This window comes from Nycticebus coucang, chromosome 11 (genome assembly GCF_027406575.1).
Source record: "Nycticebus coucang isolate mNycCou1 chromosome 11, mNycCou1.pri, whole genome shotgun sequence".
NCBI classification, from domain to species: domain Eukaryota; kingdom Metazoa; phylum Chordata; class Mammalia; order Primates; family Lorisidae; genus Nycticebus; species Nycticebus coucang.
In genome coordinates, this window is record NC_069790.1 from 41,359,173 (window position 1) to 41,385,294 (window position 26,122).

General features: G+C 36.5%; 1 protein-coding gene across 7 annotated transcripts in view; it reads right to left on the reverse strand.

The window, feature by feature from the left end:
• Positions 1 to 26,122, reverse strand: part of HDAC9 (histone deacetylase 9) — a 1,013,994-nt gene that overhangs the window by 925,929 nt on the left and 61,943 nt on the right. For all 7 annotated transcript variants that reach the window (XM_053609475.1, XM_053609487.1, XM_053609488.1 and 4 more), the window contains exon 2: positions 8,061 to 8,181. In XM_053609475.1, coding sequence (XP_053465450.1) covers positions 8,061 to 8,085 — 25 coding nt within the window. In that variant the 5' untranslated portion in view covers positions 8,086 to 8,181. The remainder of the gene's footprint in view (positions 1 to 8,060; positions 8,182 to 26,122) is intronic.

The window sequence follows — 26,122 nt, forward strand, 5'->3', positions numbered from 1 at the left end:
AGGTTAATTACACAATTAGAGACATCTTCCGGGTCTTTTATTAAACACGTTACATTTTTAGAGAGCTCAAAACTCATGACTTGTCTTTTATTAATAATTTTTCATTTAAACATTTCTTTCCAAAGGACAATTTCTTCTGAGAGTGAAAGATAAAAGACGAGTGCCCATTGTGTACTATTATGATTATTTACTATGTACTCTCATAAGACTCACAGAATTAATTCCAAACAAAGGAAAATTATTAGAGCAAATTCCAACTCCAGAGGAAAATCCCCACTCACCCAGAGCAGTTTCCAGTGGCACTACAATAATGATATGAAGAGAAAGTTGTCTTGGAAGTTGAGAAACCTTGAGAAAAGGTTAATTACACAATAATATCTAAGAAGCAATCATCTATCATAAGAGGGAATAGCCATCAAATGCCAGAGAATTATTATAAAAAAAAATAGTTTAAAACAATTTTATGGAGTACCACTGAGTTTCTCAGTTTCCTATAATAATTAGTCATGGGTCTTTGATTTTGGATATTGAAGTAAATCCAAAGCAACAGAAATCAACACATGGGCATGCATTACAAGACTTATTGCTCATAATTTGTAGGGAAAAGCACAGTAAAACTAAAACTGTAACAATGTCTCACCTATTGGAAACTCAAAATTTTATAAGTCTATACAGTAAATATAGAAAAAAACCAAGAAAATAAGGAGAGTGTGGTGGATGGGGAGACAGTTAAAATGTAATTACAGCATGAGCATACATGTAAGTACATATGAGCAAAACACATGTATTTTGCTCATAACAGAGACCTTTGCACATCTTCAGAAGTTAGGATCTACTATCTACTATAATTTTTATTTAGCACAGTTCTTAGCTTTATAACCCTACGACAAAGTAGAGGCAATAAATTATAAATGAAGAAGACTGCTATACATTGCCATTCTCAAAATATGACAGATAAAAATTAATATACAGAAAATGGTAGAAAATAAAGCATTTGGGGGTTATTTATTGTGAGTGCATGTTACATGGTTCCACATTCCTCTGTATTCTCTTAGCATTATTAAAGTATTGCAACATAAGCACACACCACACACACACACGAATACACACAGTTTTGGTACTCTTAAGAACAAATTCTAAGCTATACAGAAAAAAAAAAACTATCCTATACGGGACCCATATAATGCCATTAACAAAAAACTATACATGGATATTTCGCAGAGGTACCAAGAACTTTTTCATAGGATTTCATAAAATATATAGGGTGGCACATTTTTAGTAATAGCTTTCATGAAAAAAATCAATCTAAAACAAGTATTTATCAAGCACTATATATTTGATTGAGACAGAGTCTCACTCTGTCGCCCTGGGTTGAGTATAGTTGCATCATCATATAGCTCACAGCAACCTCAAACTCTTGGGTGCAAGCGATCCTCTCTAGCCTCAGCTCTGGAGCAGCTGAGACTACAGGTAGCCACCACAGTGCCCTGCTGGTTTTTTCTTTCTTTCTTCTTCTTCTTCTTTTTTTTTTTTTTTTTTTAAAGTACAGATGAGATCTCTCTTGCTCAGGCTGGCCTCAGAACTCCTGAGCTCAAGCAATCCACCCATCTTGCCCACCCCTTAAAAATGTTTTTGAAAACATTATCCTAACATGCAATAAAGAGTGCACATAAGAATTGGGAATATCGAGTTTAAAGTACTTCTTCCTCGGCACATGTGCAATTATAATTTCAGATAAACGGACATAATTTTCATACATTAATAATGGAAACATAATATTCTATGTCATACATTTTATTCCTATTTTCAGAAGAATTTTCACTAACAACAAGAACTTGAATTTTCTAATAGCAAGATTGGGCATAATCTATTCAGCATGATTCTTACTCAGGTAACTAGTAGAAAACATAGGTAAGCTGATATGCCCTGATTTTATTGTGTTTCTATCTCTTTAAAGGAAACTTACTGCCTTACTTAACTTTTTAATAATTGATCTAATCAACAGTACATTATGAAATAATCCAGCTCTTATAAGCAATACTATATTTGCACTACTAGGTACAAATGTTCAAGACAAATGTGGCAGAAACCGCCCAGCTGTTCATTGAACCAGTTTCTTCCTCTTCCTGGAGTACTGCTAGACTAGACTTCCCAGTCTCCTTTGTAGGTAAGTATGGCCGTGTGATTAAATTCCACTCAATGAAATGTGAACAGAAGTGATATGCCTATGGAAACATCCCACACACAATCCACTTTTTGCATTTCTCTTCTATCATCTTGATGTACAGACACACGCTGACCTTAGAATCTGTGCATTGAAGATGTACAAACTACAAGTTGGAAGCTGCCTGGGCCCCTGAATAGCCACTAAAAAAAAGAACATCCTGCAACTCAGAAAAACTCTTTTAGTTTATATGAGTGGAAAATAATGTTCTCTTCAGTTTGAACTACAGCATGCAGTTTGTTTCTAGCATTATAATAAGGAGAACAATTAGACACATATAAGTTGAATGACCCACCAAAATTAATCATGAAAAGCAAAATATGAAGAAAAATAAATGTGTAAATAAATTTGTACCAAACATTTTGGGTACAGGTTTATGCCTGACTATTAAAGCACTGCCCCTCAGGAAGTAGAGAATAAATAAAATACATTCTTGGGTTTATGCTTCAAATTTGAATATCAGATTGAGAAGTTTAGACTTAGGAATAGCAAAAGAATGAGTTAAAGTATTAGAAAAATCTAAAACAATATTTAATAAATTTAACATGCAGTGGTCCCTTTTAATAACCATATCCTGTGATCAAATTCTTTTATAGCAAACTTCAAGGGACTAATTTATTTTATTATGTTGAAATATTTTTCTTGAATATTACTTGAAATAGATAATCGGCCAGTAGCCTGAAAATATTTTAGTTATACAGAGCTTCTTGCAAAGGGATTTGACCTGTATTTCATTAAAAAGCCAACTGATCATGCTCATCTGGGGAAGCCATAACGTATTTGATTTCTCCTATGACTATTTCATTTAACATTCATTTTTTCTGGTAACAGATTGCAAACAAACTGAAGGAAAAACACCCACTTGGACACTGTGATATTTGTTTGTAGCTTTGTCCTGGTTTTAGTTTCCTACTTAATGACTAAATAGCACCACAGTGGGTAATGCACTGGAAGAAAAGTGGTGAATCATTAAAGAGTTCGTAAATTTTAAAAACAGGGGCAGGCCTTCTGGGTCCCATATGCTTCTAGAAAACTCAATGTTGTGCTGTATTAATTGAACCATGAAGTTTTTATTAGTCTTCTTTAAAAATGCTTGCAGTGAAGCTTTTATTAATGCTTAGCCTCAAATTGTTTATACTACTTAGCATTTCCAGAACAATTTATATTTCAAAGAACTTTTTGATCATTAGGTAAACCTACGCTACATTTCTGTAAGAGAATTCAGCTGCTTAGCAAAACAGACGCATGAAGGGAAATCTCTTAATTAATTTTTGCCCAAGATTAGCCTATGAGAAAATGAATAGAATATGAGATGCTGCTATATACCTTTAGTTTATATAAATAGCCTGATCCTCTCACTCCATATGGGCAGGGTAATTGTTATAAGTGTTCCTACGATGGTGAATAAAAGAGAAATGAACTAACTTCATACAATGGGCTTTGAAAATCAAGGTTACAGGACTTTGCAAGATAGTTTTTGAGGGTTTGGGGGGCGGGGGTTTGAGACAGAGTCTCACCATGTTGCCCTTGGTGGAGTGCTGTGGTGTCACAGCTCACAGCAACCTCAAATTCTTGCATTTAAGCGATTCTCTTGCATCAGCTTCCCAAGTAGCTGGGACTACAGGCACCTGCCACAACGCCCAGCTATTATTTTAGTTGTTGTCATTGTTGTTTGGCAGGCCTGGGCTGGATTCAAACCTGCCAGGTCTGCTGTATGTGGCTAGCGCTCTGCCAGGGGTTCTCAAACTATGGCCTGCGGGCCACATGCAGCGGTGTGAATTGTATTTGTTCCCGTTTTGTTTTTTTACTTCAAAATAAGATATGTGCAGTGTGCATAGGAATTTGTTCATAGTTTTTTTTTTAACTTCAGTCTCCAACGGTCTGAAGGACAGTGAACTGGCCCCCTGTTTAAAAAGTTTGAGGACGCCTGCGACGCTGAGCTACAGGCGCCAAGCCTGCAACATAGTTTTAACCATGTTTTCACAGCCCTTCCAAACCTACCCAAAAGCCCACTGGGCCACTGAATTGCCCAATTCTAGAGGGATTATGCACATGGTAACCTATGCTTGAAAAATTCATTTGGATGCATTTTCATCAAAATTACAGTATAAAAATTAAATTCATCAAACTTAAAAGTCATACTGAAATCATCTTTGGGTGGATGCAGCCCAATTTATTTAGTCTTAGAAACATCGAGGCTCAAGTCACATTTTCTATAACGTTGGGAACATACTAAAAATCTGCTTTGGTTTAAAATAGGTTTAAACTTCTTTTGTGGAAAAAAATTGCACTCCAAAAGAACCTCTTTGGTCCATCCACTTCCCCATAAAAACAGGACAGCCTAGCTAGCTGGGGATACATGTAAGCCACCAGAATTTTCCCCACTAATTGCTATCTCCCCCTAGGTTTCAACAGTGTTAGCTTTTTATTTGTTTACCATCAGAGACCAAAATAACTGAATTATCTTATTCTGGTTCATAGGACTGACTTGACATAGGACTTAATCACAGATTTTTAGTTTTTATTGAGTCTCAAAATGAGAAACACTAGTACTATTAGGCAGACTAAGCATTTCTGCACTTTGCCACGTCACAGTGAAGAGTATTATGTGTTAGGTATTACCCAGTACCCACCCCTTCTACAGGTCTACAGCATAAGATTTTTTGAGGGAGGAGTCTAGAATCTGTATTTTTAGCAACAGCCAGGTGATTTTTATTATCTCACATCGTTTGGAAAACGCTAGATTAGATGATCCCTAAAGTCTTTCCTTCTGAGATTTGACAATTCTGATAAACATTAAATTCCTAGAAATAGAGATGAATTTATGGTCTGTATTTATTAAAACATTTAAGACACTTAATGGGCCAAAACTATGAACATTTCTGTCATAAGGGTAGAAACCCTGTTTCAGTATTCTTTCTCTGTTGTGTAATACACTGCCTGGCATAAGATAGATGTTTAATAAGTTTTGAATGAATGAATATACCAACTGCTAGCTATTAGTCTTAACCAGACAGATTATCTAATCTTCCCTCCATTCAGGCTCCTTACTGCTCCAAAGCAATACCCAATACTCTAACTCTGGACATAACTGGGGCAGAAAGATTAAATAAAAACTAGTGAATCTTATATACAAAAATCAGCATGTATTGTTTGCCTGAGTACCTGATTAAGACAGGAGCATTTTGTACTTCATATCAACTGTATTTTAATATGGATGGAAAACTTCTCTAAGAATGGTGTTAATGCATGGGAAAAATAAGAATTCACAATATCCCAGAACCAATTTTGAAGACACACGTAAATACACACATAAATGGTCTGAAACATGGACTATTAAAGAATTTCTGGAACTACTGGAGTGAATCTATTTTTCTTTCTGGTGCACAATAACCCCTTACACCCATTTCTGGAAAAAAAGCAAAATAAATGGATGGTGATTGCATAAGACCAATTTAATTCTCTTTTTAGATAGTGAAAAAAAAAAGGGGGGAGATGTAAGAAAAACTCTTCTAAGTCAAACAAATTATTTCTCCCCAGTAGAATATATATGGCATCAAGACATCACTAATAACAGCAGAAGAATATTTTTATGTTTGTGGCAAGGATATCTTCCTTTATATATGCAAAGTGCATTTCAGGTCTCTGATCATAGCTTGTTACTTGAAATAAATAGACGAGACACCTACCCACCTGGAGCATTTACCATAACTTTCCTCAACTTCAGATTTCATTCATAAACATTTCCTAAACAGAGTTGATTGAGACCTCTGCTTAATGTTGTTCTCAATAGAGCAGAATGATTTATAATAAAAAATATACACCATTGGCTTAGAGCTATAGCACAGTAGTTATGGCACCAGCCACATAACACCAAGGCTGACAGGTTCGAAACCAGCCCAGGCCAACTAAACAACAATGACAACTGCAACAAAAAAATAGCCAGGTGCTGTGGTGGGTGCCTGTAGTCCCAGCTACTTGGGAGGCTGAGGCAAGAGAATCGCTTAAGCCCAAGAGTTGGAGGTTGCTGCTAGCATGGCACTCTACTAGGGTGACATAATGAGACTCTGTCTCAAAAAAAAAAAAAAAAAAACCACGAGGAAATTTTAGTGACTTTAAAGTCAAATGAGCTTCACTCAATGATTGTCTCCTTTATCCCCCACTTTTTCCATCCTCCTAACTGAATAATTATCATGACTGACAAGAACTTCATTATCAAAATAGCAGCCTCAAAGGCAGATTTTCATATTATAAAATCAACATTCTTAGGGAGTTAAGGTATTCCAACTTTTGCAGTCAAATAGTACAAATATAGATATAGATACAGATATATATGACTGTGGTGGTTATAAATTAAGTGACTTTTAAATTATGCAACTTTGAAATGGCGAATTTATACACAAACAAATACATGTAATAATACTTAAAATTCAATATATACATATAAAATGAAAATGTTATTTTAAGCTCACCCCAACAGAAAGAACAATAATACTATACTACAACTGCAATGAGCAATGTAGCTCATAGAATATATGTCAACACTGTTGACTGTGGAGGAACCGCAAAACAGGTATAGATTAGACCTCTGGTTACCAAAGTATGATCCCCAGGCAGCCTTGAGGAACCTGTAAAAATCGCAATTCTTGGGCCCCACCCCCTGAACTACTAATCCAAAAACCGTTGAGTATGGAGCTTGTTTTAACAAACTCACCAACTGATGTCAATGCATGCTAAAGTTTGAGAACTACTAGGCTATGCAGATTCAGAGATAACAGGTCTAGATAACTTTCATGTGCTTAACCAAATGATACAATGCCAGTTATAAACCACAGTTATAACTAAAGATTCTCAGATTTCTTTACTATGTCATTTAGAAATAACAATCACAACTATACTTTCCAATAATTCCCAGTTCCAAATTCAGCAAACAATTTGGCAGCCTGTTGGGAATGTGAAGAAAGGTTGATTAGACAATGGAATTCCTGAGCAGCTAATCTGGGTGTGGCAATCCACAGAGTGGAAATCTCAACAAAAGTTTTCCCAAGTCCTGAATATAGCATTATATAAGCTTCAACTTAGTTGAAAACTCAAAATATCAATATGCTGAGGAATACATAGATATAAATGCTCTCTAATGATCCTAGCAGAAAATTCTTTTAAAATTTCTCTGTTATTAACATGTGGTATCTGACCCTACTCAATCATTCCCAAAACCTGAATTGTGTTTGTTCCAAAAGTGACACCCTGTTCCTGGAAGAATGGGCGTTGGCTGTGCTGATCACCACACTACAGGATCCACACATATCACTGTGGACTCAGAGGAAGCAGGTGCTAAGATTATAATTAAATATGTGTATAGGAAACAGGAGTGGCAGCAAAGAAGGGTGGGAGAGGAAAAATATCCTTCTTGTGTATCAAAGAAATGGAGGCAGAGTCAATCCACAAGCTGATATCCAAAGCCCCACAGCATAATTTAGAAGCATACAGATACCTTTTAGGTCAGAAAGACTAGGGGTGCGAATTAGATTCCTATGTAATATTTAACATTCATAAATTCATAAAATTCAATCTGAATGTTACATTTGAAGCAGAAGAATTAAAACCCAGTGCTCAGATTACAATGCCAATGAAATTAGTTGACCTGGAAGTAAAATAGGTTAAATAATAGAGAAGTAGCTACAGAATGCAAAATTCAAAATTTAGCATCATATTAACTGATCTTCATCAGAAAAAAAAAATGTTCCTCATGACTTAACTTGCTAGGTCTGAAGCACCACAAAGCAGTATCTTTCACATAAAGTGTAATAATGGTTTAAGAAACAACCAGACTGACCAGGCTGCACTGGTGAGCTCATCATGGGAAGCAGAAGGACTGATAGACTAGGATGAGGATTCACAGCCTTTGTTTCTTCAGCTGACAATGATGGTCCCAGAGGGTCCAGCAGAGGAGAAACCTAGAACATAAAAAATATGCAACGTGTAAGATACAAGCTATGTCAAGTCACACCAGGAAAGAAAAAGAAAGAACTGGTCTCGAATCACAGCTCAGCTGGTTTGACACCAAGGGTTTTTGAAGCAGTCACACCAACTTCCCATGTCTCTATGTCTTCATCTATTAAAGAGAAAATTTAGCAGTCCTGCTTATGGCACGGGAATATTATGAACACCAAAATAAAATAATGGGTATAGAAGGAATCTTTGAGAAGGCAATATCACTGCAATTTGTTTGCTATTTTCATTATTATCTTTTAGGGGATTTTCGGATATAAATATCTCACTACATACCAATTTAAACTAACATTATCAAAGACTTCCGTTCACTGATGGGACTTCTCGGCAAAAAAAAAAAAAAAAAGAGAGAGAGAGAGAAAAGAAATGTTTAATGAAATAAAAACAGGAACAAATAGGCCATAAACTATAAGAATGACAGAAAAACTCCCATAACAATTGTCACTTCTTTAAGTCTTTTGCAATCTTGTTCCACTCAAAAGTAATAACAGCTATTGTCTTTCTAGGAGTTGCACTAACAGGATGGACTTCTCAAAAGGAATTTAAGGGACTTTCTGCCTTTAACTTGAATGTACTCCCACCTTTAGACACTTAGAGGAAAAGCAATTGAAAAGACATTTTCCTAACAGTTTACAGAAATGTTAAACTTAAAAATAAAAGAAGCAGCTTTTAAAGTGACACTTAATGAGCTTCTTACCAAAATAGTATATCCCAACTGTACTATTTTTATAGACAGATGCTATAACTCTGAGAATTATACATCCCTTTATCTTGAGAATTCAACATATTTATTGTGACTCGTTTCCCTATCAGTATTTTGAAAGTGTTATTACTATTTTTGCCCAAACGTATAAAACTGGATATAAATACATATTTTCTTTGAAGAACTTTATAACATTACCAAGAATACTGATAATATTTCAGTGGTCTCTAAATAGAAATATGCTATTTAGTTGTTAAAGCAGATAGTAGAGTCATCAGATCCAGAAGGCTATTGCTCAGTAAGAATTAAGATTTAGTAGCAATAAAAATACGCAGTTTTATAAATCTCCTTTAAAACTTATACTGCTGGCCAGGTGTGGTGGTTCACACCTATAATCCCAGTGAATCCCCTGAGCTCAGGAGTTCAAGACCACAAAATCAACAAATTTTCAGCATGATCTACACCTTTTAGATGTAGATCATTCCATACAGAATTTTACATAAATTAATATCATTTTTAGTTGCCTGAAAAAGAAAGAGGGGTTAGTATTCAATATCTGTACATGAGAATAGGTAATTTATTGTCAAATCTTTCCATGCTTTTTATCCAAAATGTTACGGAATAGATGGTTTAGAATAAGGCATATTTTTCCCTATCCAAAATGTTACAGAATAGATAGTTTAGAATAAGGCATATTTTTACCTTGTGCATTAGTCATTCTTATGATAAACTGAACTAGAAATAATAGTAACCTGGCCTTAAGCAGGCAGAGAACCAATAAAAGAATGAAAAAAAAAATGCAGATTGTTTGTAAGCACCAGTCATTATAGCATATAATAGAAATATATCTGCTTTCAATTAATAGTTTCAATTAATTGGAATATGAGTTTGCTAATGCTATAAAAATATATATATATAGGTGCACATTTAAAAAGATAAACACAAGTGCAGCAAAACCAAAACTACTGCAATGAATCCCTTGTTGCTTAAGATTCAGGAAAGGTTATTTTAGTTTATTTATACATTCCCTGAGCTACTTGGATCCTCAATAAAAGACTAAGGATCTTTGCTTCAAAAAGATCATCTCTGACTGCATGTTGATCAACTCCCTATAAGTAAGTTACTGCTATAATATCCTGGAACATAGCACAGGGCAACAACCCAAGGCAGTGACATCTTGCAATGTCTTAGCTTGCCCACATAGCCAGAGAGAGAGAGAACCAACACATTTCATCCCCCTCCCACTAATCTCAATTGTGATGATCTTTCTATAAGTCCTTTAACCAACCAGCTGGTCTGTTCAATAATAATAACACCACCAATAAGCACAGATTTGTAAGTAGCAAAGAATTGGCACATGGAGTATATCCTTTGATCTTTACAACAGTCCTTTAGGATACACTGAATAAATACACTGTTATTATTCCCATTTTACAGATGAGTCTCAGGCATATATAGTTTCAGGGATTTGTTCATAGACATGTGACTTGTAAATGTAGGACTGGTCTTCTGACTCATTGCTGAATCACAAGGAACTAATAGGCCTATTAGTTAAGTAGAACTTTAAGTAGAGCTGCTTGAATATTAAGTCCCTGTCTATCTAGCCTTCATAATTTCAATAATAGCTCATTGAGATACAGGTCTTCCTTACTAAAGGACCTATATAGCCATTGAATAGATTGAACTCAGTCACAAAATGTGGTAAAATCAATCCAAAAGTTGGAATAAATGTTTATAAGTCATATCACAGCAGAAGCATTCAAATTTGACTTAGACTTCATAATCCTTAAATACCACAATATACCTCTTAGTCTTTAACTATATTCTGAGCTTATTATTACTGTTTTTTTCCCTTTTGGGCAATTAGTATTATTCTGAACAGGAGTGCTACTAAGAAAGCAGAATGCTTTTATAGATTACGTAGGTAACAAAAATCATAGTTCAGTCTACAAAGCCCATTCAGTCATCTGCAGGTCCTTCTCATATGGAGCCATTAGCCTTAATTCTTCTACAGAGTACACTTCATAAGCTGACTCAATTTATCAAATCGAGTAACAGTTTATTGGTAGAAAAAGCCTACTGTGCCAGTGTACTGAACACCAAGAGATTCATCTGACCCACAGTCTCTCTCTGATACCTCAGAACCTGGAATTCTTCTACAATTTTAACTTTGGAGAAAAGCATTAGGAAATTGCTCTGAACATTCTATTCAATTCAACAACCTTTAGTGAGTACATACAAGACACTCTGTTATCTATTACAGAAACCTCAGATGCTGTTTCATATCTCTGTTTCTTGCATTTCCCACAGTCACCAAAAACAGAACAGAGAACACTGACTCTCATGAATGATATTTACAAATATCTTTCCTATCTGGGCCCTCCTTTCCATTTCAAATAATGTTGCCTTGGCTCAATTAATAGTTTGTTCTTAATTGGATTCTTGGTCTAGTTTTCCATCTGGTAGTCCTGCCATCAGGGAATGTATAAATGAAATGACACACCAGCTCCTTCCTTAGCTGGCATTCAAATTCCTTCACAATAATTGGAATCTCTTTCCAGTCTACTTTTTCTCTTTCCTTCTTTTTCCACTTATACCCACAGTCTGTCATTACTCCTAGAGGGATGGTCAACATTATTTACTATTGAGGCACAGGCACCAGCTGATGAGAATAAACACTTGTTGGATGAGCACTGGTATGGCTGTTCCAGAGCTCATTAACTGACTATGAGTCCTGATTATTCTTATACGTTATCATTTACATTCCATGCTTCTGTGACTTTACTCTGCAAAGGATACTATTATCTCTTCTCTACCTCCCACCTTGAATTCTTTAAGGTCATGTCACATGAGAAGTCCTAACCAACCACTCCAAGTAAAAGGTCAACTTTCTCGTTTATGTTCCCATTGTGTCTTGTACCACACACATAATATTAGGTTAGACAATAATACCTCTTAATTTAGCAGAGTACTTTTATCCACCATGAGACCATATTCTTCAGGTTCAGGGATTGTGCCATATTCATCTCTTTAAGCCCCACACTTAGCTCATTCAATACCTAGTTTATGGCAGGTGCACAAGAGGTTCTTTCTGTGTGTGTATTATAAATTATTTTAATTTTTGCAGATACATTTGGAAAATACATGCCAAATATTTCAGGAAAAAATAAGTTGCAAATTGATTTAAATAGAAAATATCTAGTGCATTTTTTTTTTATTCTTGGGGATTCACGGAGGGTACAAAGATCCAGGAGGAGGAGCTTGATGACCTTGGACACAATAAATTCTTGAGGAATTGAGGGAACAAATGGGAAGCCAGGGCAGAATCATTTATCTAACTTGTTAAATACGCAATTCTGAAAGACCAAAGCAGAGGCTTTTGATTTGGATTGGAACAAGAGACAAAAAAATTCTAGAGTTTGGGCAACCAAGTAGGAAAAGCAGACCCAGATGAGACAGATTTCTTCATGAATTGGGGTAGATACCAGATGCACCCCCCCCAAAAAAAAAAAAATTGGCCATTTATTGTGTTGTCGAAGACAGGATCATTTTGTAGGCTTTTCATTTGAGGTTATTTCTCAGATCATTGGAAATTCTCACACTCCTGATATAAGTCTCAGCTTCCCCACCCCACTCCCTGCAAGGAAATCCATTTTTTTTATTAGACAAGCTCTACAAACTCAAGTATGCCTCAAAATAATTGAACCAGGTGTAGAATATAAATGTCTTAACACAGTAACTAAGAAAATGCCGTGAAGGCTATGTTAACCAGTTTGATGAAAACATTTCAAATTGTATATAAAACCAGCACATTGTACCCCATAATTGCATTAATGTACACAGCTATGATTTAATTTAAAAAAAGGAAAAAAAATAATTGAAGCACTATTCATCAAGACAGGGGAATATGGAATGCAGAGATGTAAGGATACTTCTTACCCCTCAACATTAGTAGCATTTGCAGGACTGCACTCATAATACTCCCAACAGTATTTATGTTGTCCTAACAAGTAAGTTGGTCTGGGACTCTGCAGACTAGGAATCTGGTGGGCACAGCCAAGAGCCACAGCAATGATGCAATTGGTAATTTAACCTTCCCTAATACTCCTGGTGCTCTGAGTCATCAAACACAATGGCAAAGACCAGCATATCAACTCCTTTTTGGTTCATTCTGATCTCTGGGAAGTTATCTGTGCAAGGTTATTGCTTTTATTCCCCTCCCACATTGGCAGACTATATCTCAGAGTACAGCTAAAAGCAGAAAGTGTCACCCAGAGGGCCACACATCTCGCACACACTCTCTGCGCTTCAGCTTCATTCTAACAGTTTTAGGAAAACCATTTAAGCACAGGCTACAATGCCGGTTATAATATAGAGCAGGGAACGCAGCTTGAGAGGTTAGTTATGCATATATTTTGCATATTTAAGATAGGATTCAGTAGTCTATCCTATAAATATAACTCAATGGTAACATCTAAAAATACATAACATAATCAGGAATGGTCTGCTAGATATTGCATTTTATAGAAAGAAATCCTGCCAGCTACACTACCTGCACTAATAAAAATAGACCTTTTCATAGTAAACTTTCATTTTTAAAACACCGGGCTTAGTCCCAGGGTGCCCAATACCCAAGTCATATCTTAAACAGCCTCTATGTCATAAAGACCATTTTATCAAAAAGCCTTATTCCACTGATTTTTTTATTGGATTGTCTTTGAAGAGCCCTATCTGCAACTTCCCTGCTTGGACAATAGGAAGTCACAGTCACCATTATCACCAATTTGAGTTTAAAACAGACTTACAATGCCCAGAAACTGCAGGATATACAAGCCTCCTTTTCAGTCACAGCAAAGGGGTTGCTTTAAAAAAAAAAAAAAGGCTTTGTCTACTTGTAAATACACATGGGACAGAAGTCCAAAATAGAATTGTGAAAAGGAAGTAATGGTTGAAGTGAAGGAACTTGTAACAGACAACCTCTGATACTTGTGCAGCAGGAGGGCTTTATAACTCACACACTCTAACCTTCCCTGCAGAAAACTACCTGACCAAGCATGCTTAAAAGAACTTGGCTCCCCTGGTCTACTATCTCACCAGTGTGAAGGCACAGGTTACGATCAGCTACCCAAATACAAAAGACCTTCATCCATCACTGTAATTTAGAGTGTCAAGGTTATTTTTCAAGCTTCAATATTGTGTACATTTAAAAAAATTCTGTGATTTCTTTAATGCTGCAACCTACCTCTTGAAGATTGGATAATCCCCACATTCAGCAAAGTGCCCTTATAAAATGTCTTACTAGCTGGGTGGTCTGGAAGTCAATTAACCTCCCTTAGCCTCAGTTGCTTAAATATGAATTATTTAACTTACCAGGTCATTGTGAGGCTGGGAAGAAATAAATGTAATCATCAGTAAAGAGAAGTTACTCAAAAAAAAAAAAATGTTAGCTATTATTATCATTATTAGTGTAGAAACTGTGCTTTACTTCAGGCCAAATTCTATCCCAAGAGGAAACAGTGACACACAGTGCCTCTCACTGTGGAACAGAGTCCTTCAGCACAGCTATTAATCTTTTTCACTCCAGTAGGGTTACAACAGGGATCTAATTACTAAAGCTTTTTTCCACTCTTTCTTTCTTTTGGAAGGCAAACATGTACTCTAAGGAAATACAAGTGAGCTATCCTTTGCTTCTGAATATACCATGTTTACTTTAATCTTTCACTGATGTTACTCATATCTAAAAATCACTTGGGTGTTGATAGAAAGGAAAACATAAGAAAAAAACAGTAAGTTAGGTACAACTATCATTTTGTAGAAATTTGAAGAGAAACATGAAGTATATTCTTCTAGTACTGTGTAGATCCTTCTATAAAGAACTTTTCTATGCTTTTATCAGTTTGGCTTGGAAATTTAAGTAGAATCTAAGGCCCTCCTATTTTGGGCAGGATTTCACAGATCATTTTACTGGCTGCTCCATCTATTGCTAGTGGTCCATCCAACTTTAAGCTAGCCAAGTTCCATCTGCAGGCATGGACAGATATGTCCCTCAGGTGAAGAAATGATAGCAGCAGAATAACCACAGAATGAAGAAGGAAACCAAGATGAGCCCTGGGCCACCAGGGCCATTGCCCAAAAATGTGAGGTACATGGGACTCTTCCCCAGGCAAGACCTACCTTGCCACTGATTCTGATTCTATCCCCTCATCTGTGACCTGCTTTTCCATCAGAATTCTCTTGGATCTCTTTCAATTGAATAGGCCATTCCTCCTTTGACCCCCAAAGAACCTACCTTCAACTTCACTAATGAGTTGATCTAACTTACATCTCCCATTTTTATCTTTTTCTCATCCCCACCCAAAGAACTCTATTTTACATATAAGATTTACCTCTATTCCATCCCTCACTCATCCTTTTGTAGCCTATGTATTTCCTTTTTCTACAAAGGCTTCCTTGTGAATGCACACCAGTATACCTAATTTAGGATATATTGAAATTTCCAGAATATGCTAATATGTAAATAATGAATCATCATATCAGATATCTTGTTTTTTGAACTTCACCCTACCAATTAGTATTGACTTTTCTAAACATACACAAACTTTATATTGATATTCAAGTTAAGAACAACCAGGTTCATGCCATGGAACTTTGTGGGCTATATTTAGCACAGGGGCAGTAGTTTTATACACGCTTGAATTTAATATGTACTTACTGAATGCTTGCTATGAATGTTCAGTACAAGCCTGAGATAGTTACTGTCTCATAGATTTCATTCTACTGACTTTTCAGAGTGTGGTCTAACAACCCCCTCTCCTGAAAAATGCAGATTTAGACACTCAAGATTTATCTGATAGCTCCTAAATCAGAATCTTTGGAAAAAGGGCCCAGAAACAACAGTTGCAACAAGTTTCCAAAACCACTGTAATTCTTAACTGAACTAAAAGTATGACAACCACCAGGGAAACAAACGCATAGGAACAGTTAAGAAACCAAATAACAAAACATATAGAGAAAGCAACATGTTGAAAAGTACACTGACTTTGGAGTCTGATTGACTTTAAGGCAAATGTCATCTGTAGTATTTTCACAGACAAATTATTTACCACTGTGACCTTCAGTTTCTTCTCCCATAAGTTGCTGGCCCTAATAGCTACTCCCAGAGTCACTAGGGATGATTGATAATATATTTAAAATACTACATACTACATACTAAGCATAGTGCTCGATAAATGTGAGGTATCATTATGACATTCAGGGCTTCTATGTTGCAAACTGTCTCTGGAATTGTGAAACGCTGCAGCCCTGATGGTTATCATTTCCTTTAAAAAAAAAAAAATGAGACAGCACAAGTGCCACAGTAATTGAAGAAGGGAGTTTTCATTGTGTTGAGCTGGCACACAGTTTTAGGATATTGAATTTTAGTAATGGGTAGCAAAAATGTCCCCCTTTCCTTAAAGTTTGCCAAATGGGCAGCACCTGTGGCTCAGTGGGTAGGGTGCTGGCCCCATATACCGAGGATGGCAGGTTCAAACCCGGCCCTGGCCAAACTGCAACAAAAAATAGCTGGGCATTGTGGCAGGTGCCTGTAGTCCCAGCTACTCGGGAGGCTGAGGCAAGAGAATCACCTAAGCCCAGGAGTTGGAGGTTGCTGTGAGCAGTGTGATGCCACGGCACTCTACTGAGGGTGACAAAGTAAGACTCTATCTCTACAAAAATAAATAAATAAATAAATACATAAATAAATATTTGCCAAGTACTACCCTCAATTAATTGTAAATAATTTCAAGAAATTATTTTAAAATCACCTTGCTGTGTCTTTCAACTATTTGTATTTAAAATGATCTATTATTGTATTCCCCATGTCATACAATATTTTCAATATAAAAATTATCCCCCAAAGTATCTGAAGTTTTATGCTTGTAGCAGGCTGTCAGTAGTTTGTTTTATGTAGCACACTCTGTTTTAATGAAAGAGGAGAATTTCATACAGACTGCTTCTCAAATACGCCAGTTATTTACATACAAAATGATTATGCTAACAACATGCCAGGTGGGGGCACTCTTTGGAATACTATACTGTTAATATGATTATAGTATAACATGGGTTGCAGCTTTTCTATTACTTCTTTCAAGAACCACATGAAAAGTGTTCACTAAGGATCAAGAAGGCTGCAAATAGGCTCACTTGCTCTAGGAAGCAAACTGGCTCATGAAGGGATCAAGTCTCTCGGATGATCCCATTAGTAAACAGGCTAATCAATTAAGCTAACTCACCCAGAGCCAATCCTATTTATTAAACCTCATTATTCCAGCGAAGAATCAAGAGCAACTGCAATTCCATCTCAAACACTGGGGGTTAGAGGATGGGGGGAAGCCTCAAATGATAAAACCTCCAAAAATAAGGTAACAACTTGTGAGTATATAAATACAGTGTCAGAACTCAAAACAAACTCAGCATTCAATCCACAGGACATTTATTCCCAAAGTGAGAAAGCCTCTTTTGAAACTAAGAATATGTATATTAATAAAAACAAGAAGACTAAAACAATTCATTTTATTGCAGACAACTTCTAACAATGTCACACAAGGGACAAGATACAACCCTTGCTTTTATATTCTAGTTCTGCAAGAAAAAATATGCATATATATATGCATATATTAAAATTGACTGAGACAGATCAACACATATAAATAGCTCAGTGCAACATCTATAGCAGTCCATAAGATTGTATTAAACTCCTTGCTGTTTATGAAGTTGGTAAATTGAATCAGCTTATAGTTATTTAAATTGCCAGTTGCTGGGCAACCATATCTTTTGTCAACTGTCATTCACTCTTAAGTTCCTCTGCAATACTCCCTTAAGAAAAAAATAGTGATAAAATTTTGAGACACTTATTTTGGGCAGAAGAAATTCACTAAATTTTATCCTTGAGCTTAAGGAGTCTAAGAAGTGAGTGATACTTAGAAAATAAAACCTGGTTAGTGAGTTGGGGCATTCACAGTGTGAAACAGATAGTGATGCAGATGAGTACCCAGAAAAAAGTTGTGGGACTTTACTAAAGTAACTTTTTCTATTGGCACCTGGTCCACAATAGAGATATGTTTGTGACAGATATCTTTAAAAAGGAAATATGCACTATAATAGTTATAACTATGCACTATAATAGTTATAATCCTAGTAATGGGATTGCAGGATCAAATGGGAAATCTAATTTGAGTTCTTTGAGGATTCTTCATACTTCCTTCCAAAAAGGTTGTATTAGTTTGCAGTTACACCAGCAATGTCTAAGTGTTCCCTTCTCTCCACATCCACACCAGCATCTGGAGCTTTGAGACTTCATGATGTGGGCCATTTTCACTGAGGTTAGGTGCTGTCTCAGGATGGTTTTAATCTGCATTCTCTGATGATTAGGGACAATGAGAATTTATTCATATCTTTGATAGCCATACACCTGTCTTTTTTAGAAAAGGTTCTATTCATGTCTCTTGCCCAGTGATATATAGTATTGTTGGCTCTTTTTTTTTGTTGATTAATTTGAGTTCTCTTTAGATCCTAGTGATCAAGCTTTTGTATGATTCATAATATGCAAATATATTTCCCATTCTGAAGGTTGTCTGTTGGCTTAGGTTGTTGCTTCCTTAGCTGTACAGAAGCTTTTCAGTTTAATTAAGTCCCATTTATTTATGTTTGTTATTGTTGCAATTGCCACAGAACTTTTCTTCATAAAATCTTTCCCCAGCCCAACATCTTCAAGTATTTTATTTCCTTTCTTCAAGGAATTTTATTATTTCATGCCTTAGGTTTAAGTCTTTTATCCATCTTGAATCCATCTTTGAATCAATCAATCAAGTGGAGAAAGGTTTCAGCCTTTTTACATGTGGTTCTCCAGTTCTCCCAACACCATTTATTGAATAGGGATTCTTTTCCGCAGTGTATGTTCTTGTTTGGTTTATCAAAGATCAGGTGACTGTAAGATGTTAGTACCCTGTTTCCCCGAAAATAAGACAGTGTCTTATTTTAAGGTGTGCTCCCAAAGTTGCGCTAGGTCTTATTTTTAGGGGACGTCTTATCTTTCCTGTAAGTAGGTCTTATTTTTGGAGAATGTCTTATTTTCAGGGAAAGGGGGTATCATTTCATGGTTTTTTAGTGGGTTCCAAATGTCAGTGTCTCTATTTTTTACCAATACCATGCTGTTTTTATCATTATGGCCTTGCAGTATAGCTGAAAGTCTGGTAGGGAGATACCCCGACTTTGTCTTTATTACTAAGAATTCCTTTGGCTTTGGCTATAGAGGGTTTTTCTGGTTCCATGCAAAATGAAGAATTATCTTTTCCAATTTTTGAAAATATGATAATGATATTTTAATGGGGATGGCATTGAATCTGTAGATCGCTTTGGGAAGTGTAGACATTTTAACAATGTTGATTTTCCCAACCATGAGCATGGTATATTGTTCCATTTGTTGTTATCTTCTGTTATTTCTTTTTTCGGGGGTTCATAATTTTCTTTGTAGAAGTCCTTCAACCTCTTTTATTAGATATATTCCTAGGGATTCCTTTTTTTTTTTTTTTTTTTGAGGCTACTATGAAGGGAATTGTGTCCTTGATTAGCTTGGATGTTAGTGGCATATACAAAGGCTACTGATCTGTGGACATTGATTTTATGTCCCGGGACATTATTGTAATTTTTAATCACTTCCAAGAGTCTTGTGGTTGAGTCTTTGGGGTTCTCTAAGATTGTATCATTGGCAAAGAGTGAGAGTTTGATCTCCTATGCACCCATTTGGATGTCTTTTATTTCCTACTCTTGCCTGATTGTATTGGCAAGAACTTCCAGCACTATGTTGAATAGTAGTGGTGATAAAGGACAACCTTGTCTGTTTCCAGTTCTAAGATGAAAAGCTTTCAGTCTTACTCCATTCAGCATAATATTAGCTGTGAGTTTGTCAAAGATGGCTTCAATCAGTTTAATAAATGTGCCACCTATGCCTATATTCTTAAGTGTTCTAATTCAAAAAGGATGCTGAATTTTATCAAATACTTTTTCGGCATCTATTGAGAGGATCATATGGTCTTAGTTTTTGCTCCTGTTCATTTATGTTTATGAACTTCCTTAAGTTAAATCAGCCTTGCATCCCTGGGATGAAAAACCTACTTGATTGTGATGAATGATTTTTTTAATGTGCAGCTGTAATGTATTGGCTAGGATTTTATGCAGAATTTTGCATATATATTCATTAGTGAAATTGGCCTGAAGTTCTCCTTTTTAGTTGTGTCTTTTCCTGGTTTTGGCATCAGGGTCATGTTTGTTTAATAGAACATGTTGGGGAAGATACCTTCCTTCTCAATTTTTAAGAATAATTTCTGCAGTATTGATATAAGCTCTTCTTTGAAGGTTTAAAGAATTCTGGTATGAAGCTTTCTGGACCAGAGCATTTTTGTTCGGAGATTTTTTATTGTTCCTTCAATCTCAGTTCTTGAAATCAGTCTGTTTAAGAGATCTATTCCTTCTTGGTTAAGTCTAGGGAGAGGGTGTGACTCCAGGTAGTGATCCATTTCCTATACATTGTCAAATTTCTGGGCTAGAGTTTCATGTAGTACTCAGAGAAGATCTCTTGTATCCCCGTGGCATCTGTTTTTACTTCCCCTTTAGTTTCTAATTGAGGTCATTAGAGATTTTACTTTTTGATTTCTAGCCTTTCTGGCCAAAGCCTTATCAATTTTATTTATTTTTTGGAAAAACCAATATTTTCTTTCGTTAATTTTCTGAATGATTCTCTTATTTTCAATTTCATTAATCTCTGATTTAATTTTGGTTATTTCTTTCCTTCTGGGTTTGGGATTATATTGTTCTTCTTTTTCCAATTCTATAAGATGGTTCATGAGTTTGTTGATGCGCTCTTTCTGTTTTTCAATTGAAGGCATCTAATGAGATAAATTTCCCTCGTAAGACTGCTTTTGCTGTATCCCACAGGTTTTGGTAACTTGTCTTCATTGCTATGTTGGAGGAATTTAACTATTTCCTCTTTTATCTCTTCCTCAACCCAACTATCATTTAGCATAAAGTTTTTCCAAGTCTTCGTGGGGGGATGAACATTTTTGTTTGAGTTGATTTCCACCTATATTGCCTTGTGGTCTGAGAAGATATAACGTATAATTTCTATTCTTCTAATTTTGCTGAGGCTTTATTTGTATCCTAGAATGTGGTCAGTTTTACAGTATGTACCATTAGCTGCTGAGAAAAAATGTATATTCCTTAGCTTTGTAATGATGTGTTCTGTATTTGTCTATTAATCCCATGTGTTCTAGGGTCATATTTAAATCCTTTTTATCTTTGTTTAGTTTCTGTTTAGAGGATCTTTCCAGTTCTGTCAGACAGGTGTTAAAGTCCCCCAACTATTGTAATGTTACCAGATATCCTATTGCTCAGACCCATCAAGGTCTGTTTCATAAATCTGGGGGCATTTAAATTGGGGTGCATAAATATTTAAAATTGAAATGTCTTCCTGTTGTGTTTTCCTTTGACCAGTATGAAGTGTCCATCTTCATCTTTGTTTAGTTGCTTTAAATCCTCTTGTATCTGAAAATAAAATTGTAACCCCTCCTTTCTTCTGATTTCCATTTGCTTGAAGTACTATTTTCAATCCCTTAACTCTGAGTCTTCATTTCTCTTTCTTTTTTTTTTTGTAGAGACAGAGTCTTACTTTATGGCCCTCGGTAGAGTGCCGTGGCATCACACAGCTCACAGCAACCTCCAACTCCTGGGCTTAAGCGATTCTCTTGCCTCAGCCTCCTGAGTAGCTGGGACTACAGGCGCCCGCCGCAACGCCCAGCTATTTTTTTTTTTGGTTGCAGTTCAGCCGGGGCTGGGTTTGAACCCACCACCCTCGGTATATGGGGCCGGCGCCTTACTGACTGAGCCACAGGCGCCGCCCTTCATTTCTCTTTCAAGGCTAAGTGAGTTTCCTGGAGATAGCATATGGATGGTTTGTGCTTTTTTTTATCCAATAAGCCAGCCTGTGCCTCTTCAGTGGGGAATTTAATCCATTCACATTTATTGAGAGAATTGATGTGTGATGAAGTTCTATTCATCCGATTTTGTGAAAGTTTGTTGTGTATTTTTATCCTTTGTTCGATTGTGGAAGCTAAGTTTTGACCTTTAGCTTCTGGGTGTTTACTTTGCTGGTGGTCCATTGTGGTGGTCAAGGTTGAGAATAGGTCTAAATATTTCCTGTAGAGCTGGTCTTGTCATGGCAAATTTTCTCAGTGTTTGTATATCCGCAAAAGATGTGATTTCTGCATCAGTTTTAAAGCTTAGTTTAGCAGGATATAGAATTCTGGGCTGCAAATTGTTTTGTTTAAGAATGTTGAAAATGGATGACCATGCTCTTCTGGCTTGGAAAGTTTCAGCTGAAAAATCTGCTGTCATCCTAATGGTTCTGCCTCTATAGGTCAGTTGGTGCTTATTCCTGGCTGCTTGCAGACTTTTTTTTTTATCTTGACTTTGGACAGGTTCATTACAATGCATCTTGAAGAGGCTCTGGTTGGGTTGAGATGATCCAGGGTTCGATAACCATCTGAAAGGAGTGTTTTAGAATCTTTAGTAAAACTTGGGAAGTTTTCATTTAGTCTCCAGCAGGGCTTCTGTTCATTTAGGACAATCTTCTTCCCCTTCAGGAATCTCTATTATTCATATGTTTGAAAGTTTCATTGAGTCTCATAGTTCTCTAAGTGACTGTTCTGCTTTCTCTCTTCTTTTCTGCCTCTTCAACTACCTAGGTTAACTCAAAAACTTTATCCTCTAGCTCTGAGGTTCTTTCTTCTCCATGGTATAAACTATTTTTAATACTTTTTCCACTTCATCTTTACTTTCCCTGATTGTCTCCTTCATTTCCTTATCCTTTGCCATATCCTTTCTATATTCAACTTACCTCTCATGACTTTTGGTTCTGTCTTTCCATCTTCTTATCTATTCCTTTTTTTTTTTTTCTCCCTCTCTCCCTCATTTTTACTATTTATTTTTTATTGAATCATAGTTGTGTACATTAATGCAGGGGGCACAGTGCATTAATCATGGGGCACCATGACCTGGTTTTATATACAATTTCAAATATTGTTATCAAACTGGTTAACATAGGCTTCACCGCATTTTCTTAGTTATTGTGTTAAGACATTTATATTCTACATTTACTAAGTTTCACATGTACCCTTGTAAGATGCACCGTAGGTGTGGTCCCACCAATTACCCTCCATCCACCCATCCTTCCCCTCCCCTCCCTTTCCCCTTTACCCATATTCTTAGGTTATAATTGGGTTATAGCTTTCATATGAAAGCTATAAATTAGTTTCATAGTAGGGCTGAGTACACTGGGTACTTTTTCTTCCATTCTTGAGATACTCTGCTAAGAAGAATATGTTCTAGCTCCATCCATGTAGTCATGAAAGAGGTAAAGTCTCCATCTTTCTATAAGGCTGCATAATATTCCATGGTGTACATATACCACAATTTATTAATCCATTCGTGGGTCGATGGGCACTTGGGCTTCTTCCATAATTTAGCTATTATGAATTGGGCTGCAATAAACATTCTGGTACAAATATCTTTGTTATAATGTCATTTTTGGTCTTCTGGATATACCTAGTAGAGGAATTGTAGGATTGAATGGTAGGTCTATTTTTAGATCTCTAACTGTTCTCCAAACATCTTTCCAAAAGGAATGTATTAGTTTGCATTCCCACCAGCAGTGTAGAAGTGTTCCCTTTTCTCCACATTCACGCCAACATCTCTGGTTTGGGGATTTTGTGATATGGGCTAATCTTACTGGAGTTAGATGATATCTCAAAGTAGTCTTGATTTGCATTTCTCTGATAATTAAGGATGATGCGTGTTTTTTCATGTCTGTAGACCATGCACCTGTCTTCTTCAGAGAAGTTTCTCTTCAAGTCCCTTGCCCAGCCTGAGATGGGATCACTTGTCCATTCCTTTTATTGTCTTTATCATCCATATTTTAAATTCCCTTTCTGTCAAATCTATTAAATCTTTATGGACAGCGTCTTCTGCCATAGCTGGCCTTAGGGGAGGTGCTTTGGTTTTGCACGCTGCCCATATTTTTCTGTTGGTTCCTCCTCTTGTGTTCTTTTCACTTGTTCACCTCCTCGACCTTCTTTTTCCTTCTTGCTTCCTTCTTTGCTTCATATTACCTTGTCTCAGAGCTTAGGTCAAAAGGAAGAGAAGGGTAAAGCCCAAGCAGGGAGAAACAAGGGTGAAATAAACAAAGAAGGAAGGACAAAAAGGAAAAGAAAAAAAGGAAAGCAACAAAAGAAAAAGAATTAAGTAACAGGAGACAATGTGGACAGGAAGACAAAATGAGAGTGATAGAAGAAATGGTATTAATTGGCACAGCATTTAAGCCACTCATGTAATTCAAAAATGTTGAGGGGCTGGGCTTGGAGAGTTCCTTGAAATTAGGAGCTCCTGACCAGCCTGAGCATAGCCAAACTCTTCCTTGTGACCAAAAATACAGGAGAACTTGCTCTTGATAAAAGTAAAAAATGGAAGTTAAGAATAAAACCAACCAAACAAATTAGCAAAAACAAAACAAAACTTTATTAGCACAAATAGCCAATGTAGCAACCTCAGCAATACAGAGGAGAATAAAAAATAAAGAAAGTGAAAAAAAAGTTAAAATTAAAAAAATACTAATAAAAAGTTTATATATAGCAGAAGGGACCAACTTTAATAGTAATATATATGTTGTAATATGTCACCAAGACACCAGGCACCACAGTGGTTTTTTTAGGAGCTGGAGAACACAGCCAGCAGCCTCTATGGTCCTTATTCCTAACTTAGTTGCCTTCAGTGATCACCTAATTGTTTCCTCAGCATTCAGACCCCATGGGATTGGAATCTTAAAGCTCTCCAGAATCCTTCAAGGAAGGTCTCATAGTGCCCCCTGACAACAGTTCCCAAGGGGTGCGGGAACTCCTCAGCCTGTCCCAAGAGTGGAGGTCTGATCCTGGCAGGAAAAATTAAGATGGCCTGCTTTAGGCCCCCTGCTAAGACCTTCTAATGATCTTCCCACAAGGGCATCCCCCTGGCCAGCAAGATCTTCCCAGCCACCAAACATATGGCAAATCCACTCCAACCAGATTCAAACCAGATTCAAATCTAGTTGCTGTATACTGTTCACATCTGCCCACTCTTCTAAGCTTTCCACTCAACTTACAGCTTCCTCCCAAAACTGAAAACTCTGAAAAGGCTTCCTCTTCTCCCAGACCTCCATGGGGGAGCCAACACATCCCAATGTGTCTCAGACACATTTCCCTAATGTGTCTAATTTCCACCCCTCCAGATCACATGCTGTAGCCATCTCACCACCTCCCTGCTGTGCTCCCTAAGCTATGACTCCAAGCAAGGTCTCCAAGCCAGGTACAGCTGGGTTCGCTCTTTTTCCCCAGTCATACCAGGAAAGCTCAGATGATTGCTCCTTCTGGTCTGCTATCTTGCCTCACCTTCCTAATTATTGCTTTTATAGTTATATTATTCAAGGTAAGGCAGGACCCCCTGGCCAAAACAGATAATATAATGCAGTGTGTATGCAATTCAATCTGTCAATAAAAGTACTTCTAGGACTGTCAGTCTCAGCCTCTGGACCTCCATTTCAGACCAGATCATCTCTGAAGTTCTTCCTAGCAGTAACATTTCATAAACCCATTCATCTTTAAATTATATAGTCGAAGCTTGTATAAAATTGAGTCAACCCAACAAATTAGACTTTTTTATGTTGCTTCATCTCAAAAAAGAAGAAACATATGTGTATATATAAAGAAAACTATTTAAATGTATAATGTTCTTCTTTAAAGAATAAAGAGGGATACCTTTTTTACTGCAAGTAGGAAATAACAGAAGGCATCAACTTTGAAATTAAAACCTTTGTGCAATATAACCCTGAAAAAGTATACAGATAATTCACTGGGGGAAAATATTACAGTGTAAATAATCAACAAAGAATCAGTAATGGAATTACTTGAAGAACACCCCCATAAATGAGTAAGAAAACAAAATAAAAAGAATAATTTAGAAATAGGAAAAGGAAAGGAATAGGCAAAAAACAAAAAGGAAGCTTCAAGAATCAGTAATTATGGGCGGCGCCTGTGGCTCAAGGAGTAGGGCGCCGGTCCCAT